Source organism: Rutilus rutilus (genome assembly GCF_951802725.1).
Source record: "Rutilus rutilus genome assembly, chromosome: 1".
Classification (NCBI taxonomy): Eukaryota; Metazoa; Chordata; class Actinopteri; order Cypriniformes; family Leuciscidae; genus Rutilus; species Rutilus rutilus.
Genome location: NC_140209.1, coordinates 4443546 through 4463944, shown reverse-complemented (window position 1 = coordinate 4463944; position 20399 = coordinate 4443546). Strand labels below are relative to the sequence as shown.

Genomic DNA, 20399 nt, shown 5'->3' with positions numbered 1-20399 from the left:
TTTATGCGTGGTTTGTGAAAATACAAAAAAAAATTGTCACTGAAATAAGGTCATGAAACCCATACTGATTATTTCTTCACAAGACTTTTGAAAATTGTATGACGTAGCCTAGAATGTTTGCTCTAAAACTATGTGAAAATCATCCTGACTGCTCATTCAGATAAGACAATATATTGATTTAAAAATTTTACTACGTGTTTTGTGTCAAAAAGCTTTATGCGGAGAGGAGTGATCACCTCATTACTATGTATGTTTTCGCACCTTAGAAAGACAAAGACCCTCCCTAATGGCCCTATTAGGAGCTTATCAGGGCCCATCATTCTGAGCAACCTTGCACAAGAATGAGGAGATTTAAAAAAGAATGGCTGTTTGATTGTTAGGGCCTCCAGGACCAAAGAAAGATCCCAAATAGAAACCAAATAAGATCCCAAAAAGGGGGCCGCGGGGTATTCATCCTCCTGGCTCCTCTAAGGAAGCGGATGATGAGCTCGTTTCTTCCTATCGCACGGCTGCGCGTCGGCTCAGCGAACGCTGTAATAGCCGCAAAATAAACTTTGAGCGTGGAAGGGGACCTGCCCTTGTCCAACAGCTCTTGAAGGAAGGAAAGCACCCACGAAACCCCACACGTGCGTGGATCCAGGCTCTTTGTAGCGCACCATTTGGAGAACACTGACCATTTAGACGCGTAGAGTCTTCTTGTAGAAGGAGCTCTAGACTGTGTGATCGTGTTCACGACCCCTTTTGGCAAAGCAACGGGTATCCGTTGATTATCCACGCATGCAGAGACCAGCGCTCTGGATGGTGATGCCAAATTGATCCACCGGCTTGAGAGAGAAGATCTCTCCTCACCGGGATCGGCCATGGGGCTACGTGCAACAGCCTCATCAGCTCTGGGAACCAGGTTTGGTTCTCCCATCGCGGGGCTATGAGGAGCACTGAGTGGCGCGTTTCCCTGATCCTCTTGTGGACCATTTTCCCGGGGCAATGTTGTCCCTGGACAGTCTGTCTGGGCCGACATTTCTGTGGCCCGGTATATGCGAGGCTCTCAGCGAGCGCAACGAGTGATGGGCCCACACGAGAAGGCGTTCTGTCAGTTTGCAGAGGTTCCTGGATCTGACACCGCCCTGGTGATTAACGTAGGACACCACGGACATGTTGTCCGTGCGAACCAGTACGTGGTGGCCCCGCAGGTGTGGGAGGAAGTGCTTCAGGGCATTCTCGACCGCTATCATCTCTAGACAGTTTATGTGAAGGCTTTTCTCCCGGTCTGACCAGAGGCCATAAGCCGGTCTGCCCTCGAAAAGAGCGCCCCAACCGAGGTTAGAGGCGTCCGTCGAGATCAGCTTTTGGTACGAGACAACTCCCATTGTCACTCCCAACTGGTACCATTCAGCTGCTATCCAGGGCTGCAGAGCTGAAACGCAGTTCTGAGTCACTCTGATTCGCGAGCCGCCGGCAGCCCAGGCTCGGTGAGGCACTCGCTCATAGACAGTACGCAGTAGACCCAGCCCGAGCACTGCTGCAGCTGTCGCCATATAGCCCAGCATTCTCTGAAATCTTTTCAGAGGAACAACGCTGGAAAGACGCCGCCAGGTGCCGAACACGACGCGTGCGCTGTGTCGACAAGCGGGCCGTCATAGCCACAGAGTCCAGCTCTATTCCCAGAAAAGAGGTTGACTCTTTTGTGAGCTTTTGGAGCTCCAGTGAGCTCTTGGTCCAGTTGACCGTAAGACCCAGGCTTTCCAGATGGCTGAGAAGCACTGTTCTGTGAGATTTGAGTTCTCTCTCTGACTGTGCCAAAATCAGCCAATCGTCCAAATAGTCCAAGATTTGGTACCCTGACTTCTCAGGGGAGGGAGGGCCGCGTCCATGCACTTTGTGAATGTACGGGGTGCTAAACGAACGGCAGGACGGTGTATTGAAATACCTGACCGTCGAAGGCGAATCTCGAGAATGGCCTGTGACGGAGTATAATCTGAATCTAAACCAGTCCCTCGGGCGAATTTGCGCGAGGATTTGTCTGGTTGTGAGCATTTTGAATGGCCGTCTCATGAGAGCTTTGTTCAAATATCTCATATCTAAGATAGGTCTGAGAGCTCCGTCCTTCTTGGGTACGAGGAAGTAACGACTGTAAAAGCCTGACGCGCTCAGAGAAGGATGTACCGGTTCTATCGCCCCCTTGCACAGCAGCTTTGCTATTTCTGCTCGAAGTAGGTGTGCAACTTCCAGATTCACTCTCGTCTCGGTCCGTGCTCGAAAGCGCGGGGGCCGGCGAGCGAACTGTAGTGAATAGCCCTGCTTAACAGTATTCAGCACCCATTCTGACACGCCCGGAATCGCTTCCCATGCTTTTGCATGCATAGCCTCGGGGTAGAATGGCCTCTGGGTTCGCCGCACTGCGTGGGGTCGAGAACCTGCATCAGAGGTATCGGCGCGCGCGCTCTCGATGCCTGAATAGGACGGCTCGCTGGCAGCGATGGCTGGCCGCTTTGCACTCAATGACTCGATCACTTTGGACGGAGAACATTCTGTGGCGAGAAAAGCGGGATGCGTGAGCGGCGCCGGGGGTACAGTGTATCAGTAAGTGTGAGCGGGCACAGGGCTTACGTTCACAACATGGCCGGTATGTGGCATTAAAGGTTCCGTCCCCTGGGATAACCGTGTAACAGAGCGGGCAGTGAGTAGGTGTGGGCACTGTATTGTGGGCTCACTTCCTACATTTAACACTCGAGTGGCGCGAGCCAGCTTTACGTGAGTGGGCTCTGTGAGAGTGAGAGACACAGGGGGGATCGAGACTCACAACATAGCTGGTGTGTGTCGGCTTTATAGGTTTTGTCCCCTGGGATAAAAGTGTAGCAGAGCGGGCAGTTAGCCGGATAACCAGAATTGTACTCTTATGAGATTTCTCTGGAGTGCCGTAAAAACAGTCTTTGGGTGCAGGCGAGCGGGTTGTACAACGCGCTCGTTGGCTGCAGAATACACATCTGCAGTCGCCTTATTAAAGGGACTGACAGAGCGAAAAGCTTTGAAGGCTCATATGTTTATGCGCTCATAAATACTCGAGCACCATCATGAGAGCGGGAGGGTGCGAGAGGCGGCTTCGCTTTCTGTATGTAAGAAAGCTGGCCGCGAGCTCGGCATAATTTTTATCTGCCGCCAGAGCCAGGATTCAAACATTGGGTCTCTGGCGCAAAAGCCTAAGATTTCGCCACTGAGCCACAGGGGGAAAACACATAAGCTTTTGGTTAGCGCGAGCATATAAGAGAGCGTCATCATGTTTTGTGTCTGCGTTTTTTTGCAAGTGTGCGTGTATAACAGGCTCGTTTACTGCAATATTAATATTTCCAGCCGCCTAAACTTAAGAGGGGACTGAGAATTGGAGGTTGGTCCGGCCTCGGCGGGACTAAAAACACTCTCTTTCCTCCCTTCGCCGGTGAGTGAGGCACGCGGGGTGCTGAACATTGCTCGTGACCGTCCGCTCTGACATCCCTTGTGAACGGCGCAGTTTGCGTGGCTCAAACAAAGGGAGAGAGAGCGGGAAGAGGGGTCGTAATAGGCGAATATCCAGAGAGAGTCATCATGTCTTGTGATGGCATTTGTTTGCAAGCGTGCATGTATTATAACAGGCTCGTTTACTGCAATATTGATATTTACAGTCGCCTGAACATAGGAGGGGTCGGAGAAATGGAGGTTGGTCCGGCCTTGGTGGGACTAAAACACTCTCTTTTCTCCTTTTGCCAGTGAGTGACGCGCGCGAATGGGGCGCGAGGGAGGGGTAGCTTTCATGTAACGTAAAGAAAGCTAGCCGTGTGACCGTCCGCTTCTGACATCCCTTGTGAGTGCCGCAGTTTGTGCGGCTCGAACAGAGGGAGAGCGGGAAGAGTGCGAGGCATTTGAAACAACGCCTCGTAGAAATTTCTCTTTTAGAAGAGGAGAAGAGTGTGTGTCGCCGTGGCGAACACACACAGCAGAGAAAGGATATGACGCCGGATAGCGCAGCAGGCACGGATGGCTGAAGGCGGCGAAGACGGCCGGCTTCCTCAGACGCTTCCTAGGCTTGCTGGTTGCTTGCTTCAACGGCGGCGGCTTCTCAAGATCCAGCAATGCGAAGAGCTTCGCTGAAGAGATGAAAATCAGAGTTCAGCCTGTTGAGCCCTTCTTTATATACACGAAGCCACACCCATTCTGGCGGGCTCTGACGTGTAGAGGGGGCTAAGCAGGGCTCCCCGATAGGCTGCAGCAGTTGCCGCAGGACAGCCAATGAGCACGCTTATTCAGCCTGCTATAGTCTGCTGGCTGCCGCACTGCGTTGACAATAAATACAAAATTAAGGATAATTTTTTGGCTTCAGATCTCGAGAAAAGATGACTTTACCCATAGCATAAGCAACTTACGCAATACGAGAGAACCTCTCGTAAGAGAACACTTATTATCCTGTATATATTATATATTAAGGCCTTCATTGCTCAGATAACGCAAGTCAATGGATTTTTTTGGGAAAGTAAGTCTGAACAGTTAGAAAAGATATTAGCGAGTCAGACCAGTCTTACACCGGTTTCACACTGCACGCGTTAGCAGCACAGGAGCAGTGCGTATGGTGAGCAGGAGCAGGACACACGCGTTTTGCTTTCACACTGGCAGTGTTTGTCAGAGTACTCTATAATGGATAAGTTGGCATTGCTTTATTTCGTTTTCAAATATATTTAAGAGAAAAGACTTGTCAAAGCTTATTTTATTAATAATTTCATTTATATAACTTTTGGTTCATCTTTGTTTTTATTGTTCTGGCACATTTCTGTTCTGGTTTGTTTTTGGACATTTGTTTTCTTTTTAAATTGCTGTTGGTCATTTGATTGACTGTTTAAAACACAATAGATATCATCAATGCACTTTTTGGATAAAACTGTTGTGTATTTTGGCCATGATCAATGCATTGTCACTTTAATTCAGCGTAAGTGGCGCAGCAAAAACAGACTCGGCGCCGAAACGATCGCGGCACTGCTGCTTCTTCTTTGCTCTGCACGCGGTGTGAATGCTCTAATCTGTTAACATGGGCGGCGGAAAAAATATGCGCTGCATAACGCGTGCAGTGTGAAACCGGCGTTAAGGTCTGAGCTGAGTTTGGTGAAGCATTAAAGTTCTAGGCGGAGTCAATTTCTCATAATAATAATAAAAAATAATATTAATGTTCAAATATACTGGCTTTCTTAAGCCAACATAATAAAGAAAACTCAGAGAAACATCGAATTCAGTATGTAATAAAATTGTATTAGTTTTATAATAAAAACTAATACAATAAATAATTGTACTAATATAATAATATTGAAGTAATATTGTACTAATACAATAATAATTTATAATAAAACTAATAACATTTTAAAGGTATGCCATGCTCTTCAACCGACATGATTTAATTAATCCCAAACCTGGTAATTTTGTCAGTAATAATGTACGTTCACTGATTCTAGCTTCTCTCTTTTCTGTCTCTTTCTTTTCATGGACACTGAGTAGGCTACACATGCTTACATTCATAAATATAAAATTGATTCTTTTGATCTTTTGATTCTATTCAATTTTCTAAATTATTTATAGCCTACAATCTGGCATGTGTCACACACACATATGTGTGTACATATGTCACACACGCCTACCTGCCTTTTGATGTAAATAGAAGACAAGAGTGGTACATGTTACGAACACATTATCATGATACAGTTCAGCCTATTATTGATTTTTATTTCCACTTCCCTTTTATCTAAAGAGACACTGTAAAACTTTTCACTGTAAATTTACAGTTAAATACTGGCAGCTGGGTTGCTATCCACATACTGTATTTTTACAACACTACTACAGTAAACAGCATTTGCAGTACTCCACTGTAATTACCAAATACAGTATATACCACATTTTACATTATTAAACTTGTCGACAGCAATAAATTTTATTTTTACAGGGAATACTGCTTTTATTATTACATAATTAAATATTATACTTTAAGGTTTCATAAGAGTAGTCACACTAGGAAAAAGAAAACAACATTTTCTGGGTTTTAAAACATTTATTTAGTTAAATTGCCTTCTGTGAACATGTTGGCTGAATTACTTTTTAAACATAAAATGCAATTTTAACACTTAACAACAAACAGGTAACAGTTAGCACTTAATTAAAGGAATAGTTCACCCAAAAATTTAAATTAGCACATGATTTACTCACCCTCAAGTCATCCTAGGTGTATCTGACATTATTCTTTCAGACGAATACAATCAGAGTTCTATTAAAAAATGTCCTGGCTCTTCCAAGCTTTATAACGACAGTGAAATGCTGTTTCTTTTTTGAAGTCCATAAAAGTGCAAACGAAATCCCATTCAAAGTCTGCAAGGTTTCGCAGAAGTGAGGACACCTGTAGGCTTACAGTGGTGTTCTTGTTTTACACAACTTGGCCAGTTTTCTTTGAAGTTACTTGTCCTTTCTTTGTTTTTGATCCACATTCAGGATTGATGTCAGGAAAGCGTCTAAAAGGCAGAAAAAAACAACAATTAAATATTATTAACTGAGTGTATATATTTTGACAAAGAGAGACAGCACAAAAGCTGACTAAAACTGAACAACATTAAAAAAAAAAAAAAAATGCAATGTTGGATGTTGTGAAAAAAAAAAAAAATGCAATGTTGGATGTTGTGATCAATAACTGATATTTTTTCTGCCCTGGGAAAATACATCAACTCAATGTGTCTGTTTACATGCACACTGTCAACTAACTAAATGTTTGGAAGTGGGGTTGCCAGATTTAAAGTTTTATTCTACAACTTTTGTCTACTCATCACCCAGCTCATTAACAATATCATCCCCTCATCCGGTGCCATCAGAGTATCAGTGGAAAGGCAGTCTTTAGACTCTCAGTTTATATAGAGCACACACTGCCAGAATCCAGCCCAAACCTTTGTGACAGAAATAATTTAACTTAATTGCAAGCCTTGCAATGTTTATTGCATATGTACACACACACACACACACACACACACACACACACACACACACACACACACACACACACACGCTGTTTAAAAGCAAAAATGATCTCATCTTTTGGACATTTATCATTGCATTGGTTTTCATTTCTTGTCCTAAAACACAGCACTAATCTGTTTATTTTTAAGTTACACATTCTACATTGAATAAAAAAGAAAATCAAATGTGTTTTTTAAAAAGTAGTATTATTTTATACAGAAATAAATGATTTATAATTCAGATGAGAATAAAGTTAAAGTTACTTAAAATTTTAAGGAAACAAATATATTGATCTGAAATATAGCAAATTAATTTTAAATTCATTCAGGTTACCAAACATATCTCAAGGTCTTTTGAATAAAGGCTGACAGTCTTTCATTATCAACTGTTGTTGTGGACTATATACTGGAGAAGTATTTGTTCTCCATTTGAGTGAGATGTTTTTATGTGGCTAATTGAGCAAAGTGCTTCCATTATATTTTATTATTATTAGTATTAGTTCAAGAATAAAATAAAAATATCGGATTGATATCGGTATCGGCAAATAGCCGAAGCTGCGGCATCGGTATCGGAAGTGAAAAAGTGGTATCGGGACATCCCTATTAAAAAGCCTTTATTATTATGGCTTGGTCAAATTAACCTTCTAAAAAACTCCAACGCGTTTCGGCTACATGCCTTCTTCTGGGAGTTAAACAGATCTCGAACAAACAAAGTTTCTAATGAACTAATAGTCCACCAATCAGAAGTCTCCATCTGTCAACTGAGGTGCTCAGATTACAATTGTTAGTACACACAAGGGACAGCAGATGTCATCATTTCCACTTCTTAACAAAACAATTAAGTACACACAACAACTGACTTCATGAAAGGAACATACCAGTACACAACACGGTGAAACATAAAAGTTAAAATACAAGTATAGTATATAAATTTCAAACCACCATAAGACACCAGAACATCAAAGATATACACTAAGGTCAAGTTCCTCATTCAAACCTGGATATTTAGTAGCCTGCAGGTGATATATCCAGAATGTCTGAATCGGTGTTTAACTAATCAGTAACGCTTTACAATAAGGTTCTATTTATTACATAAAAAGTACAGTTTGCTTACTCAAGCTTTTAAAGCTTTAAAATAAATAAAGCCACTTGTTTTGTTTTTTTTGAAAAGCATATGACTACATTTTTCCACACAGTGCTATCAAGAATCTTAGCTGTGCAGAATTTGCCAATTTCAAACAAGTCTAGAGTTGGCAACCCTGTGATTAATTACTGTGGCTCCGCCCTAAAGATGTCCAGATTGCCTGTGAGAGCTAAATCAAGCTGTTATGAATTATAAATAACGCTGGCATCAGTGCAGCTGATTTAGAGTTAAGTTGTAGCGCAGTGTGGATCTGAACAGAAGTGCTGCAGGTTTTTGAAAGAGACTCTTGATTTCTGTCTAGTCTTGGATGATTGCTCTCCATGGCTCTGAGGGAGATATGTGTTTGGAAAGGGCTCATTTTAGCCCTTTTCCTCTTTGCTGTTGATGGACAGAAAAGGCCGTGAGTACTATGGGTTTTGAAGTGAAAAGTGGCCTAATGTCTAATCTATGCTGAATGATGCAATTGAAAAGATGGCAAAATGAAGCACCAAAGCATTAAACGTTTAAGTTCATTAATCATGTTGTACTCGTTCCCATCTAGTGTTCAAATGATGAATGGGACCAACCAAACTATTCATTAACACTTGTTTTTTTTTTTTTTATACAAGTCCCTGTTGAATAGAGTTTGTGTGCTGTTGGAGTTATTGTTCCTCAAATCTATTTCTGAACAAAAATGGCTGTATTGTGCTCTTATTTTGGGACAATGGCACATTGTTGTTAAATCAGAGGGTTTCCCATGTATGGTTTATTTTTTATTTTTATTTTTTTTACGTTTGGTACTTCAACCCACTCTCTGATGGAGATATAACCACTTTGGCTTATTTTTGATGCACAGACCTGGCAACCCTGTGGCAGCCACTTTCTGTGGATGTTCAACCAACATGTAAATGTTTTGACCTGATTCCCTTTGGTCTCTGAACCTAAACTTCATGATGTTTACACAGGTTATTCCTGGTGACTTTCCCTGCAGTGATTGAAACTGGATCTGATGCCAAATTGTGTGCAAGTCTTCTGAAACCCCAAGAGAGTCTCACAATGACAGTTTCTCTGCTTGATGACAAAAGGATAACTCGACTTGTGCAGCAAGTTTCTTCAAAGCCATTTCATCAGTGCTTTAGTTTCCAGGTCTGTTGTCATGAGACATTATTTTTTTTATTTTTTTTGTCTGAGTTAACTGAGCTTCTCCCACAGGCTCCTCAAGTAGATGGAGAATCTGTGCAGATGCTGAAGGTAGATGTTCAAGGGAAGGTCTTCAAAGCGACTGAAGAGAGAAAAGTCATGTTCAGACGTTACTTGCCTTTGACCTTCATCCAGACAGACAAACCCATCTACAATCCAGGACAAACAGGTGAGCTGTGATTGTCCCTTGGTTTAATATTAGAGGTGTAGATAGTCCAGTACGCTACAAGTTCTGATTGTCTACAAGTGCATTATGCAAATAATATGAGTTTATCTGTCTTTGCAGTGAATTTCAGAGTTGTCACCATGGATGCCAAATTTGTGCCACTTGATCAGATGGTAAGGTCTGGCCATGAACAAATTGCTAATTTATTTTTACGTGCACAGTTTTGCAGTTCTCTTCAATGATTGCTGCAATAGTGTCTATTTTAAATGCTTAATATTCCTGTCTTTGTCTTTCAGTACAATCTGGTGGTTGTGGAGGTGAGAATTTGTTCTGGTCCGAGTCTTTGAATGGAGCCACTGCCACTTTCTGTACATTTTGTTTGCCGTTTTATAAGCTGTTCATTGTTTTAATAGGACAATAATAATAACCGCATTGGTCAGTGGACAAACGTTTCCTCAACGGAGTGGATATTGCAGCTTTCTCACAAGTTAAACCCAGAGGCTCAGATGGGGATGTACACACTAAAGGCTTTTATTGGCGACCAAATGATCTCCCATGTTTTTGAAGTGAAAAAATATGGTAAGTTATTGTGAATGATGTGCAACAGTTCAGAGACCCGATCTGAGGTCTTACAGCGTTTTTATTTCTGGTTTAGTTTTGCCCAAGTTTGACGTGACTGTAAACGCACCACAGACGTACAGCGTTGCAGATGTGGGACTGAAAGTCGAGGCTTGTGCCAAGTGAGTGAAACGTACAGATATTATCTTGTTTTGGGGTTGGTCGATTCTTAATTTTGTCCCTTGTGATGTTTCCCAGATACACATATGGCCAACCTGTACCCGGTCAAGCCTTGGTGGAAGTGTGCCGTGATCCTTTTCCATTCGTTGTGGTTCCTGGTGTGACCCGTCGTTGCCTGACTAAAACTGCAGAGGTTTGACTCCTGCCTTACAGTGGAGGGTTTTTCTTGTGCTTGACTTTAATGTGACTCTTTGTTCTGTTACCAGATGAATGCCACAGGCTGTGCCTCCCTTAGCATCGGTACATCAGTGTTTTTCAACACTGAATTTGAAAATAATATGCAAGATACTTTTCTTGTAAATGTGAATGTCACTGAGGTGGGAACAGGTGAGCTTTTGGCTGGTCTGAACCAATGGTACTTGCTTTAAAGTTTGTTTGCAGTTCTCTTTTTTTTTTTTTTTTTTTTTTTAATCATTATTTTTTATATTGCATCTCTCCACCCCCCAGATGTAGTCATGTCAAAATCTGCAACAGTGTCCATTACATTTGAAGTCGGCAGAGTTGTATTTTTGGACATCCCAGAATATTTTGAACCTGGATCAATGATTAATGGGAAGGCAAGTATAATTAATTCATTGTTGCAGAAGCCTTCACATTGGTTCCCTTTCCTAACCTTGATCATTCCCAAAAGATCTCAGTGTCTCGTTTTGATGGAACTCCAATCGCAAACAAAGCGGTTTATCTCCTGGATAACAGCTGGCCCAACAAACTGCTGCTGAATCTGACCACAAACCAGAAAGGACTGGCCTCATTCTCCCTCAGCGCTGCTAGTCTTCCTAAAGCCGCTCTGAATCTGGTGGTACGATTTGCTTTGTGTGTTGTGAAGTGTAGACTCCGATCTCTGTAGATCTCAATTTCTCTCGCAAGAAACCAATTCCATTCGTTGTTCCCCAGGCAAGTGCTACTCCAGCGGTTGACAATGGTTACAAATCGCCATACTTCACTACAGATACAAGGGTTGTTCGGCTTCTCCAACCTGATTCTCCTAACAACCCATCTAGTGAACTGACTATAGTGAAGCTTGAGCAGCCACTCAAATGTGGTGCTGCGTTTCCAGTGACCGTGAAGTATTCTTTTGGAGAGACTGGTGACTACAGCGTTGACATCATCTATATGGTGAGTGGATATCAGGTTTTTTTTTTTTTTTATAATCATTGCTCTCGACTGTTTATGCACCCACTTGTTTTGTGTTTGTCAGGTCTTGTCCAGAGGATTGATCGTCCTCCATGGATTTCAGACGGTCAAAGCGAGGGCTTCTAATACAGTCACGAGCGGCTCTGTGTCTTTCCAGCTGTCTGTCAGTGTCGATATGGCTCCAGTAGTGCAGATTCTGGTCTACTGCGTTCTGCCCAGTGAGAATGTTGTTGTTGGTAGTGCGTCGTTTGAAACCGAAATGTGTCTCCGAAACAAAGTATGATGTGCACTAGCACTTTTTTGGCTTTAAGTGGGGTATGATGACGTGTCCTAAAGCGTGTTGGTCCTTGTTCCAGGTGTCTCTACAGTTCTCTCCTGCTACGGCCGTTCCTGCTGAGGGAAATGTTCTGACTGTCTCTGCTCAAGCAGGATCTCTGTGTGGCATCAGTGCTGTAGATCAGAGCATCTGGATCTTGGAGCCAGGAAGGCGTCTGAGTGCGAAAATGGTATCCTTGTGCAGTTGCTTTAAAATTCTTGTTTGTTTTGACTGACATTCAGGCTCAGCTTTAGAATTTGAGTAATGCTGAGAGAAATTGAACAAACCTATTCTGTTATGATTATAGCAGTTTTAGTGTACATCTTAACATACATTTATGTACTCTGTGACCATAACATTTCCAAACAGTAATGAATTTTGTTCAACATTTTTTTCAAAAGTGACCTTTTTTTCATGGTTTCAGGTGTTTGACTTGCTCCCGGTGCGATCACTATCAGGTTACCCAAACAGCGTTCAGGATGAACCAGAGTGTCTAGGTTTTCGACCACGTCTAGCTTTTGACATAGATCCTGCCTACCCTGCTCCTACAAATCAAGCCTACACAACCTTCAAGGTAGAAAACTGTATTTTGTGACTACATGGTCACAAACTGAGTCATTGACTTTAAATCTGTCTTGTGTTTTGACTTGTCTCTCTGACAGAGCCTGGGAATGAAGATCGCAACAAATCTCGCTGTACAAGCCCCTCCGTGCCTGCTGTATCGCAGATTCCCAGATGGTAGGTCTATGCAGAGAGGTCGTTCTTTCAGTGAAAAATTCTGCATGACTTGGTGAACTTGCATTCAGTTATGTGAGGATTACCTTATGAAAAAGTATACTTGAGTGATGTCCAAGTGTATTTAAGTATACGTTATGTAGTACATATACTGTCAATATGTACTAGTAGTAAACTTGTAAGTGTACTAATTTAATACCGCTTGGGACTAAATTGGCCCACTTTTAGAATATAAAAGTGTTTAAGTGTAAGAGTAGTAAACTAAGTGCACAACTAGTTCACAATTGCGTTTCTCATTTGTACTGCAAGTGAACTTATGGGTATACTAGTAGTTTACGAATTTAATACATGTAACCATTTTTTAGTTTATGAAAGTACACTTTGAAGTAAACTAGTTTAGTAGTTTTATACTAGTTAAAGTGAATTTAACATCATACTTGTAGTTTACTAATTGTATATTTTTGCTCTTTCGGTGCTAAGCTACTAGTTTAGTAGTTGTATACTGCGAGTATTTTGGAGCACCTAGCTTGCAGAGAGAGAAGGGGGGAGGACTCGATAATGATCTCTCTGAAGCTTTCCCTAAGTGACTCGTGGGGACAGGTCTGTTCTGGAGACCCTCAGCGGGCCCATAAAAAGTGTCGGGGCAATTTGGCACAGACTTTCTGGCGTTAGGCCCTGATTTGCATCTGAGTCAGGAGGTTGAAGCTTTAGGAGTCTTTAGAAATGTGTTCATTGTTTGCAGAAAGAATCATGAATCTAGTCCATATGCTACAGTAAGTTTCATAAAGGGAACATTTTAAACGGTTGAATCTTATTTTTGCCAAAGACTGCGTGCGCCTTGATCAGGTTCAGAACGATGATCAAAACACAGTTGGAGTCCAACATCCCAAAAGCTTCAGTTGCTTTCTTTTCATGGGTTATGCTTCATTTCATTTGGTAATATTAAGCAGTTTTGATTTACACGCCGTTTAATGTTTGATCACATTATCTTACATTTGCGTGAGCAATCTTCTATCACTCGTTTCAGCTTCTATGTTTTGATCCGGAGATTCTGTACTAGATGTGTCGTAGCGCCCCCTACCATATAACAGTGAAAACATGGACAACTGGAATTCAGTCAATGGTGGGGAAAGAGTAAAGAAGTTAATTCCTATACACTACCAGTGGACTAGCCTACACAAATCAGATACGCAGCATTAGAAATATATGTTTTATATTAATATTTTCTAATAATGCAAGTTTCATAAGACTGTAAATGAAAAACTATGTAAAATTATATTTAATGGGCTACTTGATCAAGAGTTAAAACAACTAGGATGCTTAATTATACTTTTGTATATCTCGATCAAAAGATTGAGTACAAGTACAGGCCAAATATACTTTTCTCTCGGTATAAGTCAAGTACACATGCAGAGCCGGACAGTAATGGAGTACATTTACTTGAGTACAGTACTTAAGTAAAATTTTGAGGGCTCTGTACTTTACTCGAGTATCATTTTTGGGGAGTACTCATGACTTTACTCAAGTACATTTTAGAGGCAAATATTGTACTCTTTACTCCACTACATTTCTATCCATAACTGTGAGTACCAGTTACTTCTAAAAAATAAAAAAGGAAAAAAGAAACATCTCGGAAACCTTCAATTTGTTGTTTCCCTCTCAAACATGATTGGATTGTGCAGGCGCCACTGATTGGGACAGCCTATCAGCAATCACTTTCAGCTTTCCGCCAAAGTCAACTCCATTGTCAGATTTAGATAAGAGACGAAACCATGGGCGAAACAATGGATGAAGACGCAGCAGGTCCATCCTGGGAGTATTTTCTTTCCCAGGATGGTAGGGGAAGACTCATGAATATTCATTAGGGAAGTCATCCCTAATTGGTCTTAACTCCAGTGACGGGTAGGTTTAGGGGTGGGGTTAGGGAGTTAGTAATATCCTTAATGAATATTTATGAGTCTTCCCCGTGACCCCACCTCGCCAGACTATTTAAATTTTCTGAACAAGTAAATGATAGTTTTCGCTTCAAGTGTTTGCTGTGTTTACCAATGTAAGCACTGTGGCAGTAGTAATGCAATATTTAGAAAATGTACTCTTGTACTCTTGATACTCAAGTACTTTTAAAAACAAGTACTTTAGTACTTTTACTTAAGTAGACATCTGACTGTAGTACTTTTACTTGTACTTGAGTAAAATTTAGCAAGGGGTCTCTGTACTTTTACTCAAGTAATGAAGCTGTGTACTCTGTCCGCCTCTGTACACATGTAACTAAGTATATTTGAGAAGTGTATATAAAATGTAGACTGAAAGTATGCTTTCTTATTTTTAGTTGAAAATTATACTAATAGAAAACTAACTTTTTTTTTTTTTTTTTTTTTTTTGTAAGGGTTATCACTGTGTACAAGATCAGGATCAGTTTCTTATTTTATTTACTCTAAGCTATTCCACCCGAAAGCTTGATGCTATATAAATGTTAGTTTTGTTAGTTTAGAAGACAGTGTAATGTTTTAAAAAGTATTTATTAAGCTACTCAAACAAAATGGTAAACAAGTACAAGCCAAGAATACTTAATTATACTTTAAGTAGCCTATATCTCGATCAACAAGTAAAGGCCAATTTGAAGTGTTTTTCTGAGAAGTACATACAAAGTATACTTTTTAGTTTAAAAGTATACTAATAGCGCACTAATAAACCTTTTTTCGTAAGGGTACTACTTGTGGATCAACAAATTGTTGGGTGTTTTAATCATTTCCATAAATGCAATAAGAGGGGCAGTTATGAACCCTGTTTCTTCTGCAGATACTAAGACAGTTTGGTGTAAAATTGCTTGTCTTTCAGTGGTGGTTTTGAATGGACCCGACACTTCCTCTTTTGAAGTGACTGTCAGGACTTACTTTCCAGAAACATGGCTCTGGCAGCTTGCTCGTGTGGGGTTCGTGAAGCATCTTGTTCCTTCTAAAGCTACTTGCGCAGTTTTTCTCCCTGTTCCCCTTATTTTTCTCCTGTCTTTCAGAAACACTGGATCAACACGAGTTCCCCTCACTGTTCCTGACACCATCACCACGTGGGAGACTGAGGCGTTCTGCCTGTCTTCAAAAGGATTTGGTCTGGCTCCTCCTGCTCTGCTGACGGTCTTCCAGCCCTTCTTCCTGGAGCTCTCCCTGCCATACTCCATTGTCCGTGGGGAGTCTTTTGAGCTGAAGGCCACAGTCTTCAGCTATCTGTCCAAGTGCATCATGGTATGCCATGGTTTCTTTTATAATTCATCTGTATAGAGAAGGTCATGTGTCTTTGCTCCATGTGTTCTGTTTCATTGGCAGGTTAAAGTAACTCCAGCTTCATCCACTGCCTTCACTCTTAAACCATATACTGATCCGTATTCATCCTGTCTTTGTGCCAATGGGAGAAAGACCCTCAAATGGATTCTCTCAGCTTCTGTTCTTGGTCAGTTTTGGATCCTCTCTAAATTAAGTGTATATTAAGGGTGTTGCTCACTTCCTGTCTGTCACTGCAGGAACTGTCAATGTGACTGTCAGTGCTTCAGCTGAAGCATCCCAGACCCGATGTGGCACTGAAGTCGTGACTGTGCCTACGAGAGGACGCATCGACGTAGTCATTCGAAGTCTACTTGTCCTGGTAAGTGTTAACTAGCCTTCTGGAGTCTGGTCATGGAGCTCATGCTGCTTTACTGATGTGGTGTTATTGCTTCTATAGCCTGAAGGAGTTGAAAGGACAAACACCCAGAGTTGGTTACTGTGTCCAAAGGGTTTGTTTGCACTCCATGATTCCCAAATACGTTCTCCCTGTATAGCCAAACATTAGCCTAGCTCTAAAATGCTGATCCCTTCTCTTGTCTGCAGGAAAAGATCTTTCTGAAGACATGACTCTGAGATTTCCAACAAACATGGTTCAAGGATCTGCCAGATGCTCAGTTTCAGTCCTTGGTACTACATTTCATTCAGTAGAAACTGACGTGAAGTTTGGTAGAATAACTGTTTCTGATGTGGGTTTTATGCTTGACCCTCTTGTAGGGGACATAATGGGTCGTGCGCTGAAGAATCTAAATGGGTTATTACAGATGCCATCTGGCTGTGGAGAACAGAATATGATCATTCTTGCTCCAAATATTTACATCCTACTGTACCTGAAGGTCACAGGGCAACTCACCGCAGCCATCCGAGAGACTGCCACAGGCTTCCTTCAGAGCGGTATGGATGACCAAATCCACTTTATATATGTAGGAGACTCAATTTCAAGGAAGCTTTGTCCTGCTCTTCCCATTGGACTATCACTTACATGTGCTGTATGATCTAATCAGGATACCAAGGACAACTGAACTACAGACACAGCGATGGATCATACAGCACATTTGGTTATGATGAATCAAATACATGGTGAGTTTCACACTGTCCTACTGTTGTGTATAATCTGTCGTGGCACAAACAGTTTGTTTAGTTTGTCAACCTTTTTCACGACCAGGTTGACCGCCTTTGTCATGAGGTCCTTTGGTCTAGCGAGGCAATTTGTCTTCATTGATCCACATGTCCTGCAGAGTGCAAAGGATTGGCTGATCAGCAAGCAGGGTTCAGACGGCTGTTTCATGCAGCAGGGAACTCTGTACCATAGTGACATGAAGGTGCATTACATGTTTCTAAATGCACTGGACAATGGACTGGTCTTCTAAATCAGTCTCTTTTCTTTCTTTTAAGGGTGGAGTTGGTGACAGTGTGACCATGACTGCCTACATTGTTGCATCGCTGCTTGAACTAGGTGTCCCCACCACGGTAACCAATCCAGTAGTTGTATAAGCTCCTTGCAGATGACCCTCCTGTTCTGGCTGACTGATATGCGGTTTTTTTTTTTTTTAAGGATCCTGTCATTACCAACGGTCTGTCATGCTTGAGGCCTGTCGTTGGGAACCTTGGAAACACTTATGCCACGGCTCTGCTGGCCTACACCTTCAGTCTGGCCGGAGAGACCACCACTCGATCACAGCTTTTAACTGCCTTGAACAACCTTGCAATTTCTGAAGGTAAGATTTACCAGCCTCTTGATGTTGATTCATCAGGGTCTTTGGCATCAACTTTCTCACCTCCATCTTATCCTAAGGCACTAAGGTCCATTGGTCTCAGACGACATCTGGTGATACTCTGGCAGTGGAGATCAGCTCTTACGTGTTGCTAGCGGTTCTTGCTGTTCAGCCTCTCACGGCAGCTAATCTGGGTTATGCTAACCGCATTGTCAACTGGCTCGTGGCCCAGCAGAATCCCTATGGAGGGTTTTCCTCCACCCAGGTGCCTCTGACTACCAAACATGAGTGCAATCATTTGAGGATTTATTTTAATCTTGTACTTGTTTTTAGGACACTGTGGTGGCTCTTCAGGCTCTGTCTGTGTACGCTGCTCAAGTGTTCAGCTTGGACGGCTCCAGCACTGTTACCGTACAGTCCTCAGTAGTAGGAGGAGACTCCTTTAGCTTCAAAGTGAATCGGGACAACAGGCTGCTGTATCAAGAAAAGCCACTGAAGAACGTTCCAGGCAAATATAGTGTTAAAGCATCAGGATCCTCTTGTGTGTCTGTGCAGGTCTGTATCTTCATCCCATCTATCTATATTTGTTGTGCACAGCCAAATCTAAATGTGTTTGTTTGATTTTCTACTCGTACTATAGGTTGCGTGTTTCTACAACATCCCAACACCCGTTAAAGTCTCCATGACGCTGAGTGTCGAAGCGAAGGTGACTGGAGACTGCCAACCACTTGGAGCCAATCTCATGTTGAAGTTCACTGTGAAGTAAGCCGCATTGTGTCCTGTAACCAACTGATGTTTATGACTCTTACAAAAAGGGAAGCTGTGTTCTTGGTCTGGACTAAACCTCTTTTTCACCCTCATTCAGATACAATGGTGTAAAATCAAGCACTAACATGGTTCTAGTTGACATTAAGCTCCTGTCAGGCTTCACGGCAGATGCGTCACTGGTTTGTATTTAAGATGATTTAGAAAGTCCCAAGATGCTTGAAGCTCCTTCAATTGTAATTGTGCAAATGATGATGTTCCCCTCAGCTTGGTTCTTCACCCCAGTCGTTTGCCCCACTAGTGGAGCGGGTTGATGTTGAAGATGATCATGTCCTAGTGTATCTGAAAGAGGTGAGACTGGGTATATTACTAGCTGCCATCTTGAGTGTTGTGTATTTGCTGTTCATCCTTTCTGTCTTGTAGGTTCCCAAAGGCGTCCCCATGAGTTACACTCTGCTGCTGAAACAGGTTCTTGCAGTGGAAAATCTCAAGCCAGCAGTCATCAATGTTTATGACTACTATCAGCCAAGTACGCTTTCATCCTAACCATGCTTTGCTCTGGCTGAATTCACTGTTAAATGAGTTCATTTTCTGTTCCTATTTCAGGTGATTCATTTGAGACCACCTACACATCTTCCTGTCCATGATTTGATTCAGTACTGGCTGTAGGACATGTGACTTGAATAAAACCACTATACAACCAGTTCTGTTGCCTCTTGTTCCTAACTGCACTTTTTACACTGCACTTTCCTTGATCTTTTGACAGTTAAGAGTTCATTACACTATAAAATACCCTGTAAGTTTCAAAACTTCCTTATTTCAAAAACTGCCTTTATTGAAACCAAGGCCAGAAAACCAAGGCATCTCAAGTGGAGACTTGTCACTTCACAGGGCAGTTGTAGACTGCCTTTGCAGAATAATATCAACGCCTATAGGCTTGTTTGAGATGCGCCTTGCCTCGCCTGAGATGTGAGTAGGCGGCTGCCGTGAAAAGTGCAGGCAAACCGGACAGTTGTCTTCTCGCAGTGGATCAGACAGCTGCGAGATCAAAAATGGATATCGCGGGATTCACGCTTGTGCACAGTGTTGCTAAAACTGGATGTGTTAAGTTCTGTTGCTTTTATATAAAAATAAATATAATGAACAAGACGCCCAGAGTATGTATTTAATTCCAAAAACATGTTTATCAATCTTTTTTTTTCTTTAAGGCAAGACACTACAGGTGAATAGGGTAAACATTTTAACTAGCAGATATCACCATGAAACTTTCCCAGTTGATCACTTACATTAAGATGAGAAAAAAATGTATTACAAGTTTTCTGTAATTTAATGTTTAAATATGCAAATTAGGCAATATCTAATTAAATATGCGCTAATTTGCATATATTTAAAAAAACGAAATCTTAGTATTGAATAAAGCCAGGTTAAAAATATTTTTTTCATTGTGTTCACATATTAGATGGGAAAAAAATTACAGAGGGATTTATGGATATCTACTTTTGTTATCCTGTAAATCAGAATATACTGTCAATAGCCTTAATTATTTTCGCCATGTTTTTTGGAATAAAATGTTATAAATCAAGCTAGGAATAATATATTTACAAATCCCTCTGTAAGTGTCTTCATAATATAACTAGGTACAAGACTGTAAAGTTTGGTGTATATAGGTGCTACTGAAGTGGAGATTTCGGACTTGGAGTATGAGAGTAAAGTCATTTTGAGAAAACGGGCTTTAAAGATTTATCATCAGCCAATGAGATCGCGCATTCAGTCCTTTTACTTTCACGATTGGTTGCTGATAAAAAGGAAATTACCATATTTGGATCCGACAGGATTGTACAGAAGAGAGAGAGCTTCCTAACGACGCATGTGATGAAAGGGTGACAGCAGAGATCATGGAGAAGTATATTGATTAAGAACGCAAACTTTTGTTGAATTTATGAGAAATCTACAGACGCAAACAGACAAAGTGTAGTAAAATAATGACCTAAATGTGTATTGCGGACTTTTTTTTCACCACAAGTCTGAAAGAAGACGTTATTGAAGACAAATATCCAAAAATCTCAACATTGACCAGTAAAAAAAAACTCGATGTTTTTGCCTGCTGTGTCTCGCCTTAAAGGTGG

At 41.6% G+C, this 20399-nt stretch overlaps 1 protein-coding gene across 1 annotated transcript; it reads left to right on the top strand.

The window, feature by feature from the left end:
• Positions 1-8375: 8375 nt before the first annotated feature.
• On the top strand, positions 8376-18978 carry LOC311301808 (alpha-2-macroglobulin-like protein 1). Its single transcript, XM_084427143.1, has 34 exons — positions 8376-8551; positions 9096-9276; positions 9343-9499; positions 9617-9669; positions 9793-9813; positions 9910-10075; positions 10152-10236; positions 10313-10427; positions 10501-10621; positions 10742-10851; positions 10926-11093; positions 11189-11410; positions 11493-11705; positions 11785-11934; positions 12169-12318; positions 12407-12482; positions 15318-15411; positions 15493-15718; positions 15800-15923; positions 15994-16115; positions 16194-16245; positions 16340-16423; positions 16511-16687; positions 16798-16873; positions 16959-17115; positions 17189-17263; positions 17349-17511; positions 17589-17773; positions 17842-18063; positions 18149-18270; positions 18374-18455; positions 18541-18624; positions 18697-18802; positions 18880-18978. The coding sequence occupies exons 1-34, from the start codon at positions 8472-8474 to the stop codon at positions 18918-18920; spliced, it is 4260 nt and encodes a 1419-aa protein (XP_084283269.1). The 5' UTR covers positions 8376-8471; the 3' UTR covers positions 18921-18978.
• The last annotated feature ends 1421 nt before the right edge of the window (positions 18979-20399 follow it).